The following is a 16880-nucleotide window of genomic DNA, read 5'->3' on the forward strand; positions in this document are numbered from 1 at the left end:
GTACAGCCTAAAGCAGAAACATTCATGCATTGAATGCTTGAATCTATTAAAAGGCAAAACTAATTATAATAATAATTTGAAACTTTATCTACGATAGGTCTCATCTAAGGTAGCTCTTTATAAGGCAGTTGGAATACTCAAATACTTTCATTAGAAAGTGTTGAAAAATAAGATTTTAATTTTTTTCTAAGACGTCCTAGGTTTTCATTCTGACTTAGAATTTTGAAAATTCTAAAAAATGAGTTTACAAAAAACTTATTTCATTTGAAATTTCTTGAATAACTATTGAATAACACCTGTTTTTAGTGATTTTAATAATGTTTAGTGCAATAGTTGGCTACTGTGCTATTTTTGTATTTTCATAATAGTACTAGGTCCTTTTGGTTTTATATGTTGACTGCTCTTACAGAAAAATAATGGGAAATTATTACAAAATTAAAAAGAAATCAGACTTGACAGGGATTTTAAAGACTTTTGAGAAAATGGTGTGTAATGATTTTTGTTAAAGCTTATGAGATTCTAACATCATTTAATTGAAAGCAGCACTTTAGCTAAAAAACGTTTCCATAGCAAACGCTCCTGCTGGCTCTGCTGACCCCTTAGCATCCTCTATGCAAGGTAATAAGAGAGAAGAAAAGCTACAAGATGTTTTCTTTAACTATTTGCCAGTGCCTGTGAGATCCAGTCTCCATGACTGTAATTTCCAGTGAACTTGGTGAAAATCCTTGCTGTTGTGCATCTGACTGGAGAAGCTGGTGGGGGCTGAAACTGCCCCAGGAGATCCCTCTGTGTGCAGTTATTCAGACCTTATGGTGGTGGATAATGACTCTGGAATTACTGTGTGATAAAATGGTTGACCCATCTCCTTTTTTCCCCTACTGTGGTGTTAAAAAAAAAGAAAATGTAAGTCTTCATGTGGCACAGAACAAGTGCATCATTTGTGCTTTTGAAATCAGTGGGAGGAGGATCCATGAGTCAATCTATGCAACTCTTCTTCTTGGCCACAGCTGTGGTCCAGGAGCACCTACCAGCTGGGAGACACACAGACTGGAGCCTTATAGAGGTGCCTTTTATGAAACAAAGATACTGATGGGATCATCAGCCTATTCACCTTTGGTAAGAGAAAATCACTGGTGGGACAGAAGAATCTTTTTGGTGGTCTTGGTTGAGATTGATCAAAAACAAATGCTTGGGGAATTTTGATCCTTAAAGGTCGAATGCGTTTACAGTAGGCAGATAAAAGCAGCAGGTAGATGGTCCTGGTGAGATGGATATATCCCATTGTGAAGGGGAGAAATGGGAGAAACGCAAGGGTCTCCTTCCATAGTGAATCTGAGCAGAAACTGAAAATTACTGACTGCTGGGTTTCATCACTGGCCCCTCTTTTGGCTCTTCGTCTCCAGGATCGATTCATCCATGCAAATCCACACAGGAAGATTGGAATCAGCAGGAGGAATCATGAAAGACCATACAGTGCTGAAAATGAGGTACTGTATGGAAGGTCCTTCTGGAGCAAGGAGAGAGCTGCAGGGCATAAAGGATGGCTGTGATACCTGCAGTTCTTCTGTCAGCCTTTCCAGTCTCTCCCCAAGCTTAACTGTTTTTGTGAGAGGTGACTTTTATTAACAGATAGTTAAGGGAATATTTGCTTCTTTGTGAGTGTGCTGTCTAGAGTGCAAAGCATTCACTGCGACTTAGGGGTTGGAAGATGATGAAGTCGTGGTTTAAATACTAGGCAAGGAACTGGGAGAGCTGGATTTTAGTCTTGGTTTGCTGTATGATTATATGATGGTAGTCATACCTCATAACACCCAAGGCTTAGTCCTTAAATTGTTTTTCCTTTACTTTATGGAGGCAGATCAGCAAATAAAATGGCTTACTCCCATGTCTGACACTTTTTGAACACTGATCTTTATGAAGATGAATTGGTTTTGGAAAGTGCTGAATATGGTACATACTAGATATGTTACAAATTATTCTGTTCTATGATTAATGGTTAGTTGAAAAGATATTTGGTAACTTGAAAAATGAAAATAGTATGATATGTTTTTCAGCCCCTGAATTTTCTCAGTCTGTTCCTTAGCTGTATTCAGCCTAAAAGTAGGAAGCCAACTCTTTCTTAGATCTGGGAGAGCAGTGAATTCACTAACTGCTAGCACTATGGAATAATAATTGGGTTTGTGTCAGTATAGTTGCTTAGTACTTAAGCTATCTCATGAATAAGTTTTCTCCAAACTAATGGATATGTATGGTACTAAAGGTGAGGATGAAAAATTAATCCTCTGTATTTGGATGAAATGGTGAGCTTTCAGCAATGTGGGTCATGTACTTTCATCCTCCATCTCCAGAAACACTGTTGCCAAAAATTATGTTGAGTTTGATGGGCTTCTTTTAGACGTTCTGGTTTTGTTCAAATGATACTTTCTGAGAGAAAAGTGTTGAGTTCAGAATTGTTCCAGTAGGCTGTAAATAACAAGGCTTGGTGACTTATTGCTGTCTAGATGTTTAGTCTGCTTCTGTCAGGGCAGGGTATATCAAAATAAGAGGTACACAAGGAGGTCCTAAGCAGGCAGGTTATTAGGAATCATGATTCTTTGGAGATTTAAGTGTTGCTTTTAATTTAATTAATGGAGCGATTGTCTTTGTATGTAGTACTTTACTCTTGATGTTCTTCAACACTGTCTTGTTTTTCCAGTAACTGGGTGTAGGGTTGTGTGTAGCTGTGAGAGGGAGTGGAGGGAGAACAGAAAAAATGGAGAGAGTTGTGGAGTCTTCAAGAGCCTTCTTCCCTGCAGTGCCCTACACTACAGGCTTTCAATATTGCTATGCCTCAGGGCTTCTCCTTGGTAGATCCGTCAGATCAGCCCAGGTTTGTCCTGATTAGGCCAAGACATTCTGAATTGTCTGATTGTGCTTCTGTGCCTTTTTTTTTGTGTGTATGTGCATTTACATACAATTATAGCTTTTTGTTGCTTATTTGTGTTTAATAACACTGCTAATTTTACTTTGTGTTCGCAGCTTTCCATTTTCTTACATTGTTTAGAGCTTTACTGATTCCTGCTTTCTTCAGTTCTGGTTCTTTAAAAGGCCCCTGGTTTATATTCATGTATCAATTCTGCTTGTTGTATTAATGAGGTTTAATTTTGATTAATGTAGACCCTAGCTGTGAATGACAGGCTATCTTTACTCAATATCAAATCACAAGGAAGTATTTCTTCTCAGAAAATGTCTCAAATAGTTAAAATCAAATTCACTGCATTGTAATGGCCCTTCTGGTGTTAAAGGATAAGCAATGCTTTTTTATATCTGAGTTAATTGCTCATAATTAAGGTATTTTTCTCATTGTTCTGCAGCCAGAGGTGCCTCAGTTGTGCTGGCTTTCTGTAAAAATTATCGGCATGAGAAATCTCCGCAAAGCTGATCTGTGTAAGTATCACTGATGGCTCTAAACCCAGAATATTTTCTTTGGGTCTAATGAAATATCTAGGACTCCTCAGAGGTTAATCTTTTCTTTCCCTGACTGGGCTAATCAAATAATAACCAAGTACTGCTGTACTAATTGTGCAACTTGTTGTTAACACAGGGAGTCAAACTGATTGCTATGTCAAGCTGTGGCTGCCAACAGCTTCATGTCAGGAAGCCCAGACAAGAACCGTACACAACTGCAGAAACCCTGTCTGGAATGAAACTTTCCACTTCGTGATACAGAGTGAAGTAAAGGTGGGATTTGTGACAATGAACGAGTGCTTTCTAAAGGGGACAACTTCACCTCTTCACCTGCCACGGGCAGGCTCTTTTTGAGGCTTGAGACTCACATGGATCTTGAACTCAGTTAACCTGACTGAAAAAAGTAGTTTAAGGTCAGAAGGTTGTGGAATATCTGGAATAACCCTGAATGCTTCTTTGTGTCCCAGAACAGTTGTAAAAAACTGTTAAAGTGTTCGTAGAGTTAGCAGAAATAGGTGAGCAGTCAAAGTGATACAAAGTCCAAACTGGATCAGTTTCTCATAGTTTACTAGGGCTGCATCTTCTCATGGTAACCTGAGCCCTGAGGATCTGTCAAGAGATCAAATCCTGTTCAGAGTTTGGTAGTGTGCTTTAATTTTAATTTTAAAGGGCTAACAATTTCCCCTTTATTATTACTTTCTGACAAAATACCAAGATTTCTCAAGGTAGTGATTTTGAATTCGCAAATTATTTGAGGAATAGTGTGTGTAACCTCTGCTCTGTCTGTTGCATGTTACCATCATGTATGTAATATATGTTTCCTCTTCTTTTGGAGCTCTTTTTGGTTGCCAAATCTGATGATTTACATCTTCTGGAGTTAGTCCCTGACTCTGCTATCTGGGCCTCATGGGCTGAGCTGAGCACAGGAGTCTGTCCACATGACTATGAGGGCTGAATGCTGCCTCTTGCTGGACCTTCCTTTTGGGCTCAGCAGACCCAGAATATGTGATTTACGTCCTCCTCTGCCTCTTTCCTCAGAACATCCTGGAGCTGACAGTCTGTGATGAGGACACTTTTACACCAGATGACCATCTTATGACTGTCCGCTTTGATGTGGCTAAAATCCAGCCTGGAGAAAAAGTTCGCCTGAGTTTTGAGTTGAATCCAGAGGTGAGTGGCTAGAGAAAATAATACTCTTGATCTGAATTTTGTCTCAAGTTGCTACCTCTATTGAACATTAAATTGGTTCTCACACACAAAGACTTTTTACATCCTTTAAAAAGGATGTTAAAAAAAGTTGAATGCTTGGGTTTTAGGAGAGGGGTCACAAACATTCCCTATTGTGAATAGAATAAGATGCAAAATAATTTTCCATATTCCTATTTTTTTTTAAATTTCAAAAATATATTTTGAAAATATCAGTGAGAAAAAGAGTAAAAAATTAAGAAGCTGATGGTTAGGAGGTCTCATTTCTGTTGTAGGAGATTGAGAGAGCAGGGATGTGAACAAACCTGTCTCTGTTTCCAAGCAGTTGCTCTTACCCTTTGGCCAGTAGCTCACTAGGGTTATCTCCTCTCAGCTTCACTGAGGATTTTGTTCAGTTCTTTCAGATAATGTACTCTCTAAATTAAGCATTTAATTTTTGTGATAATCTCCTTGGGTTTTTTTCCTCCTCTATTAAAGAGCTTTAAGAAAAAAATCTCAGCAAGTCTGCTTATTCTCCTTTGCTACAAATTTATTTTAGAGGGGCTGAGCCAGCACAGAAGAGGCAGGCCTTCATGAATGAGAATATAATCAGTATTTTATTTTTTCTTCTTAGTGAGTGTGTGATGTAAGAGTTTTGCTTGCTGCATGTCTCTCAAAAATACTGTGTTTAGTTGTATAAACAACAAAAATAAAGATAAAGAGTATCTTATGAAACACTGAGTGGATGAAGTTGCTGAGAGGAGAGGTGGAGAAATCACACTCATCTTCAAAGAGAGCAGAATATGTACTCAGAATACGTACACCTTCTGCACAATGTAACAATTCTCTGGAGGGTGTACTAACAACTTCAGGGCTTTTTCACACTTCTGCCAAGGGCTTCAGTTTATGGTTCCCAGGAATTGGTGTGCTCTATTTATTTCTAAACCACTGTGTCAGGCTCTTTGGAAAACACTCTTGCCTGTTTTTTTATATTACTATTGCTTTGGAGAGGTTTATTAATGACTCTTTTAGAAGACGAATCCTTACTGAGCAGTGCTTACTAAACCTGTTCCAGCTGGCTACAGCCTTCCTCAGAAAAACCCTCATGTGACTGAGATAATGCCAGGTGTGATTCAAGCCCTGAATTTGCTCTGAGGCATGTGCAGAGCTGTCTTAGCCCATTAGCAAGGTGGAAGTGGTGGGGGCCAGACCAGGTGAGCTGTCTCAGGAACATCCTGGTCAAGCTGCCCTTCTCCAGTTTGTGATGAATCAGGCACCACTGAGGCATCACAGATTATGGTCTGTATATGGATTTTTAGAAGACTTTGGGTTATTTAATTTTTTGAAAGTGTCTTAGTAATGCAACAGGCTGGGCAATCTTAATAATAGGCTGTAGTGCCACCTCTGCCCATAATGATTTCTTTAATCTACCAAGGTATCTCAGAAGGAGGGCTGAAGAGGTCAGATGGGTAATGCCAGAGCAGCAGGGTTCCTTTGCTGTGCCTCTTGCTCTCTGTGGCCTAACAAGTATTTCCATTGCTATGCTCTGGATTTTTCACCCACAAATATGTGAGTGGGACTCACTAGAAATGTAACTTGTGTGAGTGCAAAACAGCATAGGAAGGATGGGAACATAAGGCAAGCACAATTGGGCAGATGTTATGAGCCAGGTTCTTCTGAACCTTGTTTCTGCTGTTCTTTGACAGACCATCAGTTAGTTTGGATGGTACAGTCTGGGCACAATGAAATATTTGACACAATCTGTCTTGCATCTGTGTAAGGTGACTGCTTTCTCAAATCTGTGCCCCAGCCTTCTATTACAACATTGCAACCACTGCAATTCTCACAATGTAGACAATCTGGGAGACATTAGCAAGCACAGCTCCCTGCTTCTGCATTACATGCCACAGTTGCAGCTATCAGAGAAGCCACCAGAGATGTCTCATTTACTGATGTGAACTAGTAAATACAAAATGTCTGTGCACTTTTACTGTAAAGATGATTTTCCCATGGCAGCAGCATTGTCAGATTTGGCAAGTTTTTCACAGTCAATTCACAATGTTAAAATATGATGTGCAGCTGGACAGAAGGGATATTTGTCAGTAAATGTTAGCTATTCTGAATATGAATTAAAAAGTGCTACTGTCACCTGTCAGAAAGAGATTTATATCACTGTTGACTAGTGCTTTCCTCCCTGTGGGTGATCCAGAAGGTTTCTCTGATATACTTTTTTTTTAGTCTGGTATTTCCTGGGTTGGCGGTATCCCATAGCAAGTGGCTGAAGTAATACCTCTTTGATGCTGTTGGTGTATTACTCTGTTGCTGCTTCATTCTTGTACTTTTCCTGTCTCTTTTCCTATTGATTTGTCTCCTCTCAGCTCTTTCCCTGATTCCCCTTCCCAGCTTCAGTCTTCTCTCTTCTTCCCTTCCCCCTGGCAGTTTTTATTTTCCAAGTTGGTCCCTTCTCCCAGTCTTTTTTAATGTTTAATGACTTTACTCTGCAAATTAATTTGTTTTAACCAAGGCATACTCCCTTTCTATTCATTGCACTAAGTCCATTCCTTCTTAATTATGTTTTTCTACATCATTCACCTGCTATTCTTCCCTTCCCTCAGCATTGATTGACCCATGTCTTATCCTACAAATGAATTAATAATAGGACCCTTGCTCCCTCTTCTATGATACCTAATCTTTTCTTTCTCTTGACGGTACAACTGGTTTGTAAAGAGTAGAGCAGTGGAGAGGTGAAATCAAAGTGTAGCAACAGAAATCTGTACCCACTCATAATATGATGTAGAGGGTGTGGGAATAGAGATATAGTCATAAATAAATTGTCAGATTTGTATCAGAGGAAACTATTTCTTCATTCATAAATTTAAAAACAAGACCTATTTTCAGAATCGGGAAGAATTAGAAGTGGAATTTCTACTGGATAAAATGTAAGTAAATTTCTACTGGAAAACATGTAAGTAAAACCTGAATGTTGTAGAGTTTGTCATCATAAAATGCATTTCAGAGAGAGTGGCAATACAGCATTGGGGAAGTGGCTCCATGTACCTGTGTTCAGACACCTCATCTCAGCATCTTCCCCATTGTTGCTTTCCTGTCCTAAATTTGAGTGACAGTCTCACTTGCTATTTATAGCTGAGAATGGATGTTTATTTTGTGATTCAGCCTCATCAGCAGAGATAAGAAGGAAGGAGCATCCTTGAGAAGGTATGGCATATGATCTGGCAGAGGCTGCAAGATAGAGGGAAAGGATACAACTGTTGATGGTACTTGCCAGCTAGAAAAACTGAGCTTAGAGAACAATGTGCTTTTGAAAGTTTATTGCTTAAATACACACTTTTAAAGAAAGCTTTTTGGTTTTGCTTTTCAGACCAGGTGTATCTGAGAAGATCATCACTAATGGTGTACTAGTGGTAATTTTTTTTTTTAAAGCTTATCTTATGGTGGGGCAGAACTGAAGGATGTGGTTGGAAGATAGGGAGAAAAATTTCAGGTGTTAACTGTTTGGGACTGAATGGTATTTAAGTGTAATGACAGATCCCCAGTTATTTTGGCTTCCTTAACCACAGTACTGCATGCAAGATTTATACAAGATACTCAGTTTCTACAAATTCTTCACATCCACATCATGGCCAAGCACTGTGTTTCTACAGGACCCCTAGAACCTCATGAGAATCCTGAACTGTTTCTGTGATCAGTGGTTTTATTGCTTCTCTCTTCCAGTCTCGTGAAGTTTCCTGTTTGGAAGTACATGTGAATGAAACAAAAAGGAAGAGTTCTTGCAAAAGTGAGGTTGCTGATTTAAACTGTTTGTTGCTGCTTTTTGTGCCATGGGAAACACAGATGAATCTAGATAAATATTTAGTTTGTTTTAGTGTTTTTGCATCAGGGCTGCTTAGGTATTTCCTGAATGACCTACTTGCTAATAGTGAGAATCCTAAGAAGACATGGCTCTGTAACTTAAGAGAAACTGTGGAGGTGGCTGGGAGACTTGGAAACAGCACTGCAGCTTTAAGGAACTGAAATACCTCTACCTCTGTTTGCTGGTGAAAACAGAAAGTTAAAGAAGGGAGACACAGCTCTCAGGAGGAGACTTCAGTGAAAGCTCAGGGGATGTGAATGCTGCTAGAGGCATCCACAAGTGAAGCACACGCTCTCTGTCACTGGGCGGGGTGTCACAAATGGTTTAGGTCACTTAATCACTGGTATCAGCAGGTGTAGGTTTAATATAAATTTGTAAAGTGTAACAAAGTTCGATGGCAAGGTTCACTCTATTACTACATGCAGGAAATATGCAAAGAAAAATCAGATTAGAATAAATTTAGAATTATTTTTGTAAAGACCAGGGATGCAAAAGGATGAGGGAAAAGGAAAAGGTGCCAGGACTGAAGAACCTCACACTGAGTTGCGAGTTTCAGAGTGGGCCCTCTTGCCAAACTTAGCCTCAGACTTGATTGTTTGTCTAAAGGATTCAGCAACAATTAATCATCCCATAATTTAGCATTTACAAAGCAATTTAATGGTATTTACAATAAGCAGAAAAATAAATAATTATGAATGTAAGATGGTAGCATTCATACTACACCTGCTATGGGGTATTCAAATCAATTCACACACATTTTCACACAAAGGATTATGTACAAGTGCCTGCTAAAAATTCCCCTCAAGGCTGGTGAAATAGTCGGAGCAGATGCCTTTGCATTTCTGAGTGGATGAAAGGTTGGGCCTCGAGGAGTCAGGGATGTCAGCCCTGACTTTGCCATCAGCTTTTGGGATCAGTTCTCTGAGTATTGCAAACTTGAGATCTGGTCAGTTCTGAGCCCCTACAGTCCAGGGGAACGCAAAGGGCCAGGTGCTGCATGCTGGTCACAGGGGAAGGAAAACACTATGGTCCAAATTAACCTTAGTTAAGCCTGCAGCACTGAGGCTGAAACGTCACTTGGGGCACTTTTATTTGCTAATTTCAGGACTAGGAGCAGTTAACATCTCCCTGCTGTTTGTTTCTTGTTCTTAGGGAGAGATTTCACCTTCACCATGAAAGGATCCTATGAAGAAACCCAGGATATTTCCATAGGTCCTCGCTCCAGACCAGGAAGCAGTGAAACCACCAGGTTCCACTACATCAAGCACAGCCAACCCAGACTGCTCATGACTCTGCCAAAGGAGCGTTTGCTCTGTTGGGTATGTTTTGCTTATGGATGGTGATAACACCTAACCTAAATTTTGGGAGAAGAATCATGAGTTAACCCTTACCTGGTATTTCTGTGTCTAGGGTCTATAAATAATATTCTTCTTATGACATTTTTTTTCGCTCCTTAAATCAGCCTGGCTCAGATAGGAGGGAAATGGATGTAAGTAGTCCCCTGGCTGTGCCTCTCCATTCTCTGGACTTGGGAAAGAAAGTGACAGTGATGAGAGTGAGTATCCTTTGACAGTATTTGGAATTCTTTCAACAAAGTAAACTGTATATATGTGAGATCTGGTAATATAATAATTTTGTTACTAAAAATGCATTAGCGAGTTATTTGTATGCTTAGCTCTGCATACACTTAGAAATATAATTGTGATTTGGGGGGCAAAATAGGATATTCAGAATTTCTGGCTGCTTTAAAAGTAGTTTAAAGGATTGTGTGCCGAATGCCTGGGAGGAGGCCAAAAATTTATCATTAGACTATATATGTGAATAATTGCTAATACTGTAAAACCTACTTCTTCAAAATTTCAATTCTATTTAAAATTTATGGTGCTTTCCTTATTGATTTTCAGGGGGAATCTTATGAGGTGTCTGTGAATGAGGAAAATAGGTAAATTGTTTATTGCTTTTAAATGATTACATAGGCCATCTCCTCTCCTTTCATAATATCATTGTTAGATGAAAGGTTGCTACATCTTAAAGTAAATGTAATTGTTCACTAATTTCAAAACAGTAAATAAAGATGACTGAAATATGGGGAATGGTTAATAAAATGCTTTCCAGTTTTAAAAGCTTTTATATTGGTTGGTAAGAATTTAGAATAGGATAGGTGGTAGCTAGTTATGGGGTATAAACCATCACAATGTTTTTCCTAATGTTGATGCTTTGTAGTTTTGGTACCTAAACATACCTCTGTCTTGCAACCTTTATCTATAATAAGAGGATATTTATGTGTACCAGATTTCTGACGTGTCTAACACCTTTATGCAATTACAAGACCTCTACAGGTCATTTTTCAATGAAACACACGGACAGTAATTTATTTATGGACTGGCTTGCCGAGATTTTCTGAAGGGCAACATTACCCCCTGTTGATAAATTAGCTACATTGCAAGCCTTAGTCACAGGTGAATTATAAATCAGAGGGTTTTATTGAATAACATACAGAGAAGAGACAAAGAGACAGAGCAGTTTTTGTGTGTTTTTTTTTTTTTTTTTTTTTTTTCTGGAAAAAAACCTCTGAAACTGGAAGCCTGTGAAGATACAGCTTATAGACTGAATTATGTACATGATATTTATGATAATGTACAGAAGGGATAAATTTGAGACATCTTCTGACTCAAATAGAGCACAAATTCTTTGTAGAGATAAGCCTACTCGGTATTAGGGCTCCTTTAACTAAAGTGTGTTAAGTTTAAATAACTACTTGGGCTCCCTTCGTGCTTCAGAAAACATATGCACAGCAGGAGAATGTGAAGAGGTGTCCTAATACCAGAGTTCAATGTGAAACAACTTGATTTTATTTATTTGACTTCCTTATCATTGTGTGAAATTGTTCAGCAAATAATTCTGGTCTAAAATCTCCACAGGAAGGAACAAATATAGCATATAGGATATCCATATACCTGCTTTCATTTATGCAGGGACACTTTCATGTATGTGGTAGTATAATTTCTTTAAACTGGTTTATTGTTGTTGGTTTTGCTGGGTGTCTCCAACTGAAATGGCTGCAGGTGATCCCTTGTGCTGTTCCTGTGTTCCAGTTGCAAGGATTTAGATTTGCGGCTGGGCTTTGGTCTGTGTGCAGAGGAGCAGGATTTCATCCGTAAAAGGAAGAAGGTGGTTGCTGCTGCTCTGAAAAATGTTCTTCATCTAGATGAAGACCTGCAGGAGGATGAGGTATGTAGGACAGCATCTTGAGAACTTGAAGTAGAATGACTTTGAGAGAAGTGGAACACTCAGAGGAAGAAAAAAATTATTCAGGCAGGTTTTGTGCTGCCCTTTTGACTTTAGCTATACTCAGAGCTTCAAAAGATGTTTTGAGGGAAAGAGTTGAGGAAAAATTAAATACACTGAGAAAATCTGAAAATATGTTTTCCCACACGAGAACTGTATTTATTTATAGCTTCTGGTTTTCAAAGCATCACTAGTCAGGAAATTGCTTTCAGGATACACCAAATTTGATCAAGGTTTACACAGCTCAAGCACACACCTAGGCACTGCCCTGAAGAGGGTGAATTAATCAAAACCTACCTGAACCAGGTGTTGCTGCTACTTTTTTCTGCATGGCCATCATTCCTGTATTTCCTCTGGTGATGAGTGACTCTGTGTCTCTCTCTGTGTGCTGGGCAGGTGCCTGTGGTGGCAGTGGTGACTGCAGCAGGGGGAGTGCGCTCCATGACAGCAATGTTTGGCAGCCTGCTGGCTCTGCAGGAGCTGGGTGTTTTGGACTGTGTGTCATACATCAGTGGTTTATCTGCCACAACCTGGTAAGGAGAGCTGGGCTTGTACTTATGTTTGTGTTAGCTGAGTGATAACCTTGTGAACAATTTTCTTTTACTGATGAATTTACTCAGCTTGATGCAGGCACTTGACTTCCTTTTGGACTTGTTTCATGGGACCACTCAGTGCTCTCCTCCTACAAGAAAAAAATCTAATGAGAATGACAGTATTTCTGCAACTGCGCTGAAGTGTTTACAGAAACCAAAAGAAAAGAGCACAAGCCTGGATGGTTTGCCTCTAACTTGTGATCTTGTTGCATGCAACACATCAAAAGTCCTTTTGTTATATTTGTCTGGCTGAACTCTTACATGTCTCCAAAAAGCAGACTTTTAAAGAACATCCCTGAGAAACAGCGTCATTCATGCACTCAGTTGTGACTGCTTTGCACAAACTAGGAGGGGTTGAGGGGATTTAAAATATTTTACCTCTGAAAGGTTGCTCTACAAATATGTGAGACAGAATTAGAACAAGTGGGGTGGGGATGAGGGGGGATGACTAGAATCTGCTTGAGCCCTGGGTCCTGGCAGCTGAAGCCTGCCCTTATGTGTGCCAGGAGCCTGAGGTGCCCACCTGCTGCACACCCAAGGAGGGCTCTCACACTTGCCAGGGCAATAGCTGCTGCTAAATTCCAGCTTAGCATTTCACACAGGGTCTGACCCACCTGAGGGAACTGGCCTCAGACAGAAGAGGTGGCTTCTACAACCAAAGGGTAATTCTAGCAAAAGTTTGAGTTAATTTATCAGTGTTGCTTTATTACCCTTTTGATTCTGGAATACAAATATGCTAGGATGATTTTAAATGTATTTGTGCAGGGAAAAAAAATAAAATCCTATCACAGAGTCTAAACTCTGCCTCAGCTTTGAGAGGCTCTTTCAGGTAAAATTTGGAGGGTAAGAACCTCATATAGCCTGAAACAAAACACTTGTGTGTTATAAGCTAATGAATTGTCATATGCCCTGTGATGAACTACAGTGTCTTTCTTTTATCCAGGACCATGTCAAAGTTATATGAAGATGCAAATTGGTCACAAAAGGATCTCAGAGGGCCAGTTGGTGATATCAGGGAACATGTAACCAAGAGCAAGCTGCACTGTTTCTCTTTGGATCATATGAAATACTATGAAAATGAGCTTTGTGAGAGAAAGCAAGAGGGACACAAGGTGTCTTTTACAGATTTATGGGGACTCTTCATTGATTGTATGCTACATCATCAGGTATTTTATATTCTTTCTCTCCCTCGTGTTTCACAGGATTTCTAACTTCTCATGTGTAAGGTTGTGTATTCAGTTAGAGAAAAGGCTCTGAAAACACCTGAAGAACTTACTATTTGGGTTTTTAGAATAAAAGTAACAAAGTAACCCTAAAATGTGAGCATCTAAAAGAGATGTCTGAGCATGCAAAAATTCAAGTTTTCCATCTTTAAGTTTGGGTTTTGGGTCAGGTGATCATTCTAGCAACACAGAGGAGAGAAGGCTCTGACAGAGCTAAGTTCAGGCATAGCAATGTGCACCCATAAGCTGTATTGAAGAAAATGGGTTCAGGCTGACTAAATATCTTTCTTTCCTTAAAGCAAGTCATATCCCAGTGACTGTATAGACATGTTTCTTGCATTTTTGCCTGGTCCCCCTTGCCAAAACTCCCATAAGCACAATGCCTTGGTGAAAGCTCATGGCAGATAACACATGAACACACTTGTGTGGCCAAACAGCTAAAGTACACAGAACAAAACCTGCTGAGGTTTAGCAGATACTTAATTGATAGCTCATGCTTAGATACTGTAGTAAGTACATGCATCATGTTCATCTTTTTACAGTGAATTTTCCTCTTTGTAAACAGGAAAGTACTCACAAACTCTCGGATCAACAGCTAGCAGTCAATCAGGGGCAGAATCCACTCCCCATATATTTATCTCTCAATGTCAAGGATGACTTCAGCACCTTGGATTTTAAAGGTATAGATTATCATACACCCTCTTATAACTCTGAAGAGTTTCCTTTTAAGGCTGATTGAATACCAAAACTTTTTCCTGTAAGTCCAAGCCAATAAATATTTCAAATAATTTCTTTCCCCCTGTCTTCATATCTGGTTTCTGATTTGATGAAAAACATGCATCCTAATACTATGGAAGGGAGATACCTGTGCTGTGGACACTGCTCAGTGGGGGTATGGAGATGATTTTTGTTGGCAGCCTTGAGAGCCACTACTGCTGCTCTTTTCTCTTGTCCCCACCTACCCCCCAGAGCCCCTTTCAGCTGCTGGGCTTGGGCTGAGGCAGCACTAGTCCAAGAGAGCCGTGAAGAGTGGGGAGGAGAAATGAGAAGGTGGAGAGGGGTGAGAGCAGGAGTCAGCTCCCAGCAGCCAGAGGAGGGGCATTGCTCTGATCAGTGATCCTGATCACTGTTCCCAGAGCATTTCCAGCACAAATGAAGCAGGAGGTCCTGCAAATAAACCTGGTCATCTGCTCCTAGGCACAGCTGCAGCTCCAGTGCACACAGCCAAGGTTTCCATGTGGGGAGGGGGTTTGGTCAGAGATTTTTATCCTGAAGGCAGTGATTATGAGTCTCTAGAATGCATGGTAGCTGGTGTCATTGCTGACTCAGAAGAACTCAAAATGCCACATTGTGTGCAGAGCCTTAGCAATTAGTGGATTTTCAGCCCCAGGTCTTGCTTCTTAGTGCAGAAATGGACCTGAATCCCAAGAGGAGATGAATTTAGCTTTTGCATTCATGTATGTTGAAGGGCACCTGTTTGTTTCAAAACGTGGTGGTTTGAACTGTCTCTCACCACCATGGTGAAGCTATAGGCTTTGTTCTTCCAGCTTCTGAATCTCTAAGCTGATTTTCACGTGTTCAGGTGGCTGCAATAAATCCAGTTTGGTGCCTTATTTGCAGAGTGGGTGGAGTTCACACCTTACGAGGTGGGTCTCCTGAAATATGGGGCCTTTGTTCGTTCCGAGGATTTTGGTAGTGAGTTCTTCATGGGTCGCCGGATGAAGAAAATCCCAGAATCCCACATCTGCTTCTTGGAAGGTAATTTACTGTCTCAAGAAAACATCACCTTAAGAGCTGGCTACACAGAAGTGGTCTGCAAGTTGCAGTATTAGTACACCAGAGAATGTATGTGTTGCAATTTCAAACTCAAATGAACCAGGAAAAAGTGACAAAAGAGGAAACCAATTTTTGAGACCAATGTGATTAATTTGCTGAATGTTTTGCAGGATGACCTAAAAAGAACACATGCATGCACAGACACAAACTGATCATCTGAAGTATTTAAACTCACAGCCTGACTTTTATAGACAACCAAATTTCGAAAACAGCCTGGTCGTGAGCCAGACATTGTGTGGAATGGCGTGGCATTTGATATTAATAGGAAAATTCACAGTATTTCATAATTAGTTTCAGGTATGTTGCCATAGCTGTGCTCTAAATATTCCAAGTAATATTAAATATGGTGCCTTTTTTTTTTTTTTTTAATCTTTCAAGGCACATGGAGCAATATATTTTCCCAGAGTTTTATGGATGCTCTCTACCTCTCGGGTCATTCAGAACACTGCTGGCACAGATGGACTCGAGACACTGAGCATGACATTGGTTAGTTCTTCAGATTACTTTTCTCTTACATCTGCATTTTCTTCACACCTCTCTGAAATGTGAAGCCTGACATTTGGTAAAGGGTTTGTTTTTGTGTCCTATTTCTGGATTATGGGACACCAAGCCCTTGAGAATGAAGGAAAAGCAGGAGACCAACAGCTGTGCTGTAAAACAGGAAAAAAACATTGTGCTGCTCACTGTGCAACATCCCTGGGGAGCTTTGTTAGTCATGAGAGGGTTCCCAAAGCCCTTTGGGGAGGGAGAGTCCAGACAGGGAAGAACAAGGTGATGGTGTGGCACTGGAACTCACTGCCCAGAACACTCTGCACGTCCACGTGTGCACCCAGTCACAGATGGGGCTGGGATCCATGGTGACTTGGTTGTCATTATCATCAGAGAAGCATCCTGACCAAATGCAGACACATACCCTCTTCTTGTTCTCCCTGCAGAGAACCATCCTGCTCTGCCCAAGAAGCCTCATGAACAGAGAACCTGCTTATCCATTCCCAAAGGTTACCTTTCCAAAACTCTTCGAGAAATGATGACCGGGAGGCCAGTGGTTTCAACTTATCATAATTTCCTCAAGGGCTTGCAGCTACATAACAAATATTTGGAGAATGAGAGCTTTTGCAGGTGGAAAGGTAATTGGAAATCGCTTTAGTTGTATCTTTGAAGGAGATTTGAGGGCTGATACTTGCTGAGGACAAATATTTGATAAGTGTTATAACAGGGGTAAATTTTGATTAATATTATTTGATTAACATGTTTGTGGAATGGGTTTTGCCAAGCCCTAGATGATTTACTCCTGGTCTTGTTCGTGTCTTGGAGGAAGCACAACAGGTTTGCTTGAATTCTCATCTTCCTAGGAAAAGCCATCAAAGAGTGACTTGAAGCTTCCAAGGAAGTTAAATAGCCACAAATTTACACATATTGAGAAAGAAGAGTAATTTA

At 40.1% G+C, this 16880-nt stretch overlaps 1 protein-coding gene across 1 annotated transcript in view; it reads left to right on the forward strand.

Annotated features, from left to right (window-relative positions):
- Nucleotides 1-789: 789 nt before the first annotated feature.
- Nucleotides 790-16880, forward strand: part of LOC135303153 (cytosolic phospholipase A2 epsilon-like) — a 58321-nt gene continuing 42230 nt past the window's right edge. The window contains exons 1-18 of the mRNA XM_064424567.1: nt 790-1116; nt 1404-1487; nt 3354-3426; nt 3584-3720; nt 4486-4617; nt 7519-7571; nt 8012-8054; nt 8365-8428; nt 9656-9822; nt 9966-10058; nt 10408-10445; nt 11599-11734; nt 12188-12324; nt 13328-13550; nt 14173-14287; nt 15228-15365; nt 15822-15929; nt 16379-16570. Coding sequence (XP_064280637.1) covers nt 823-1116; nt 1404-1487; nt 3354-3426; nt 3584-3720; nt 4486-4617; nt 7519-7571; nt 8012-8054; nt 8365-8428; nt 9656-9822; nt 9966-10058; nt 10408-10445; nt 11599-11734; nt 12188-12324; nt 13328-13550; nt 14173-14287; nt 15228-15365; nt 15822-15929; nt 16379-16570 — 2227 coding nt within the window. The 5' untranslated portion in view covers nt 790-822. The remainder of the gene's footprint in view (nt 1117-1403; nt 1488-3353; nt 3427-3583; nt 3721-4485; nt 4618-7518; nt 7572-8011; nt 8055-8364; nt 8429-9655; nt 9823-9965; nt 10059-10407; nt 10446-11598; nt 11735-12187; nt 12325-13327; nt 13551-14172; nt 14288-15227; nt 15366-15821; nt 15930-16378; nt 16571-16880) is intronic.

Source organism: Passer domesticus, chromosome 6, assembly GCF_036417665.1.
Source record: "Passer domesticus isolate bPasDom1 chromosome 6, bPasDom1.hap1, whole genome shotgun sequence".
NCBI lineage: Eukaryota > Metazoa > Chordata > Aves > Passeriformes > Passeridae > Passer > Passer domesticus.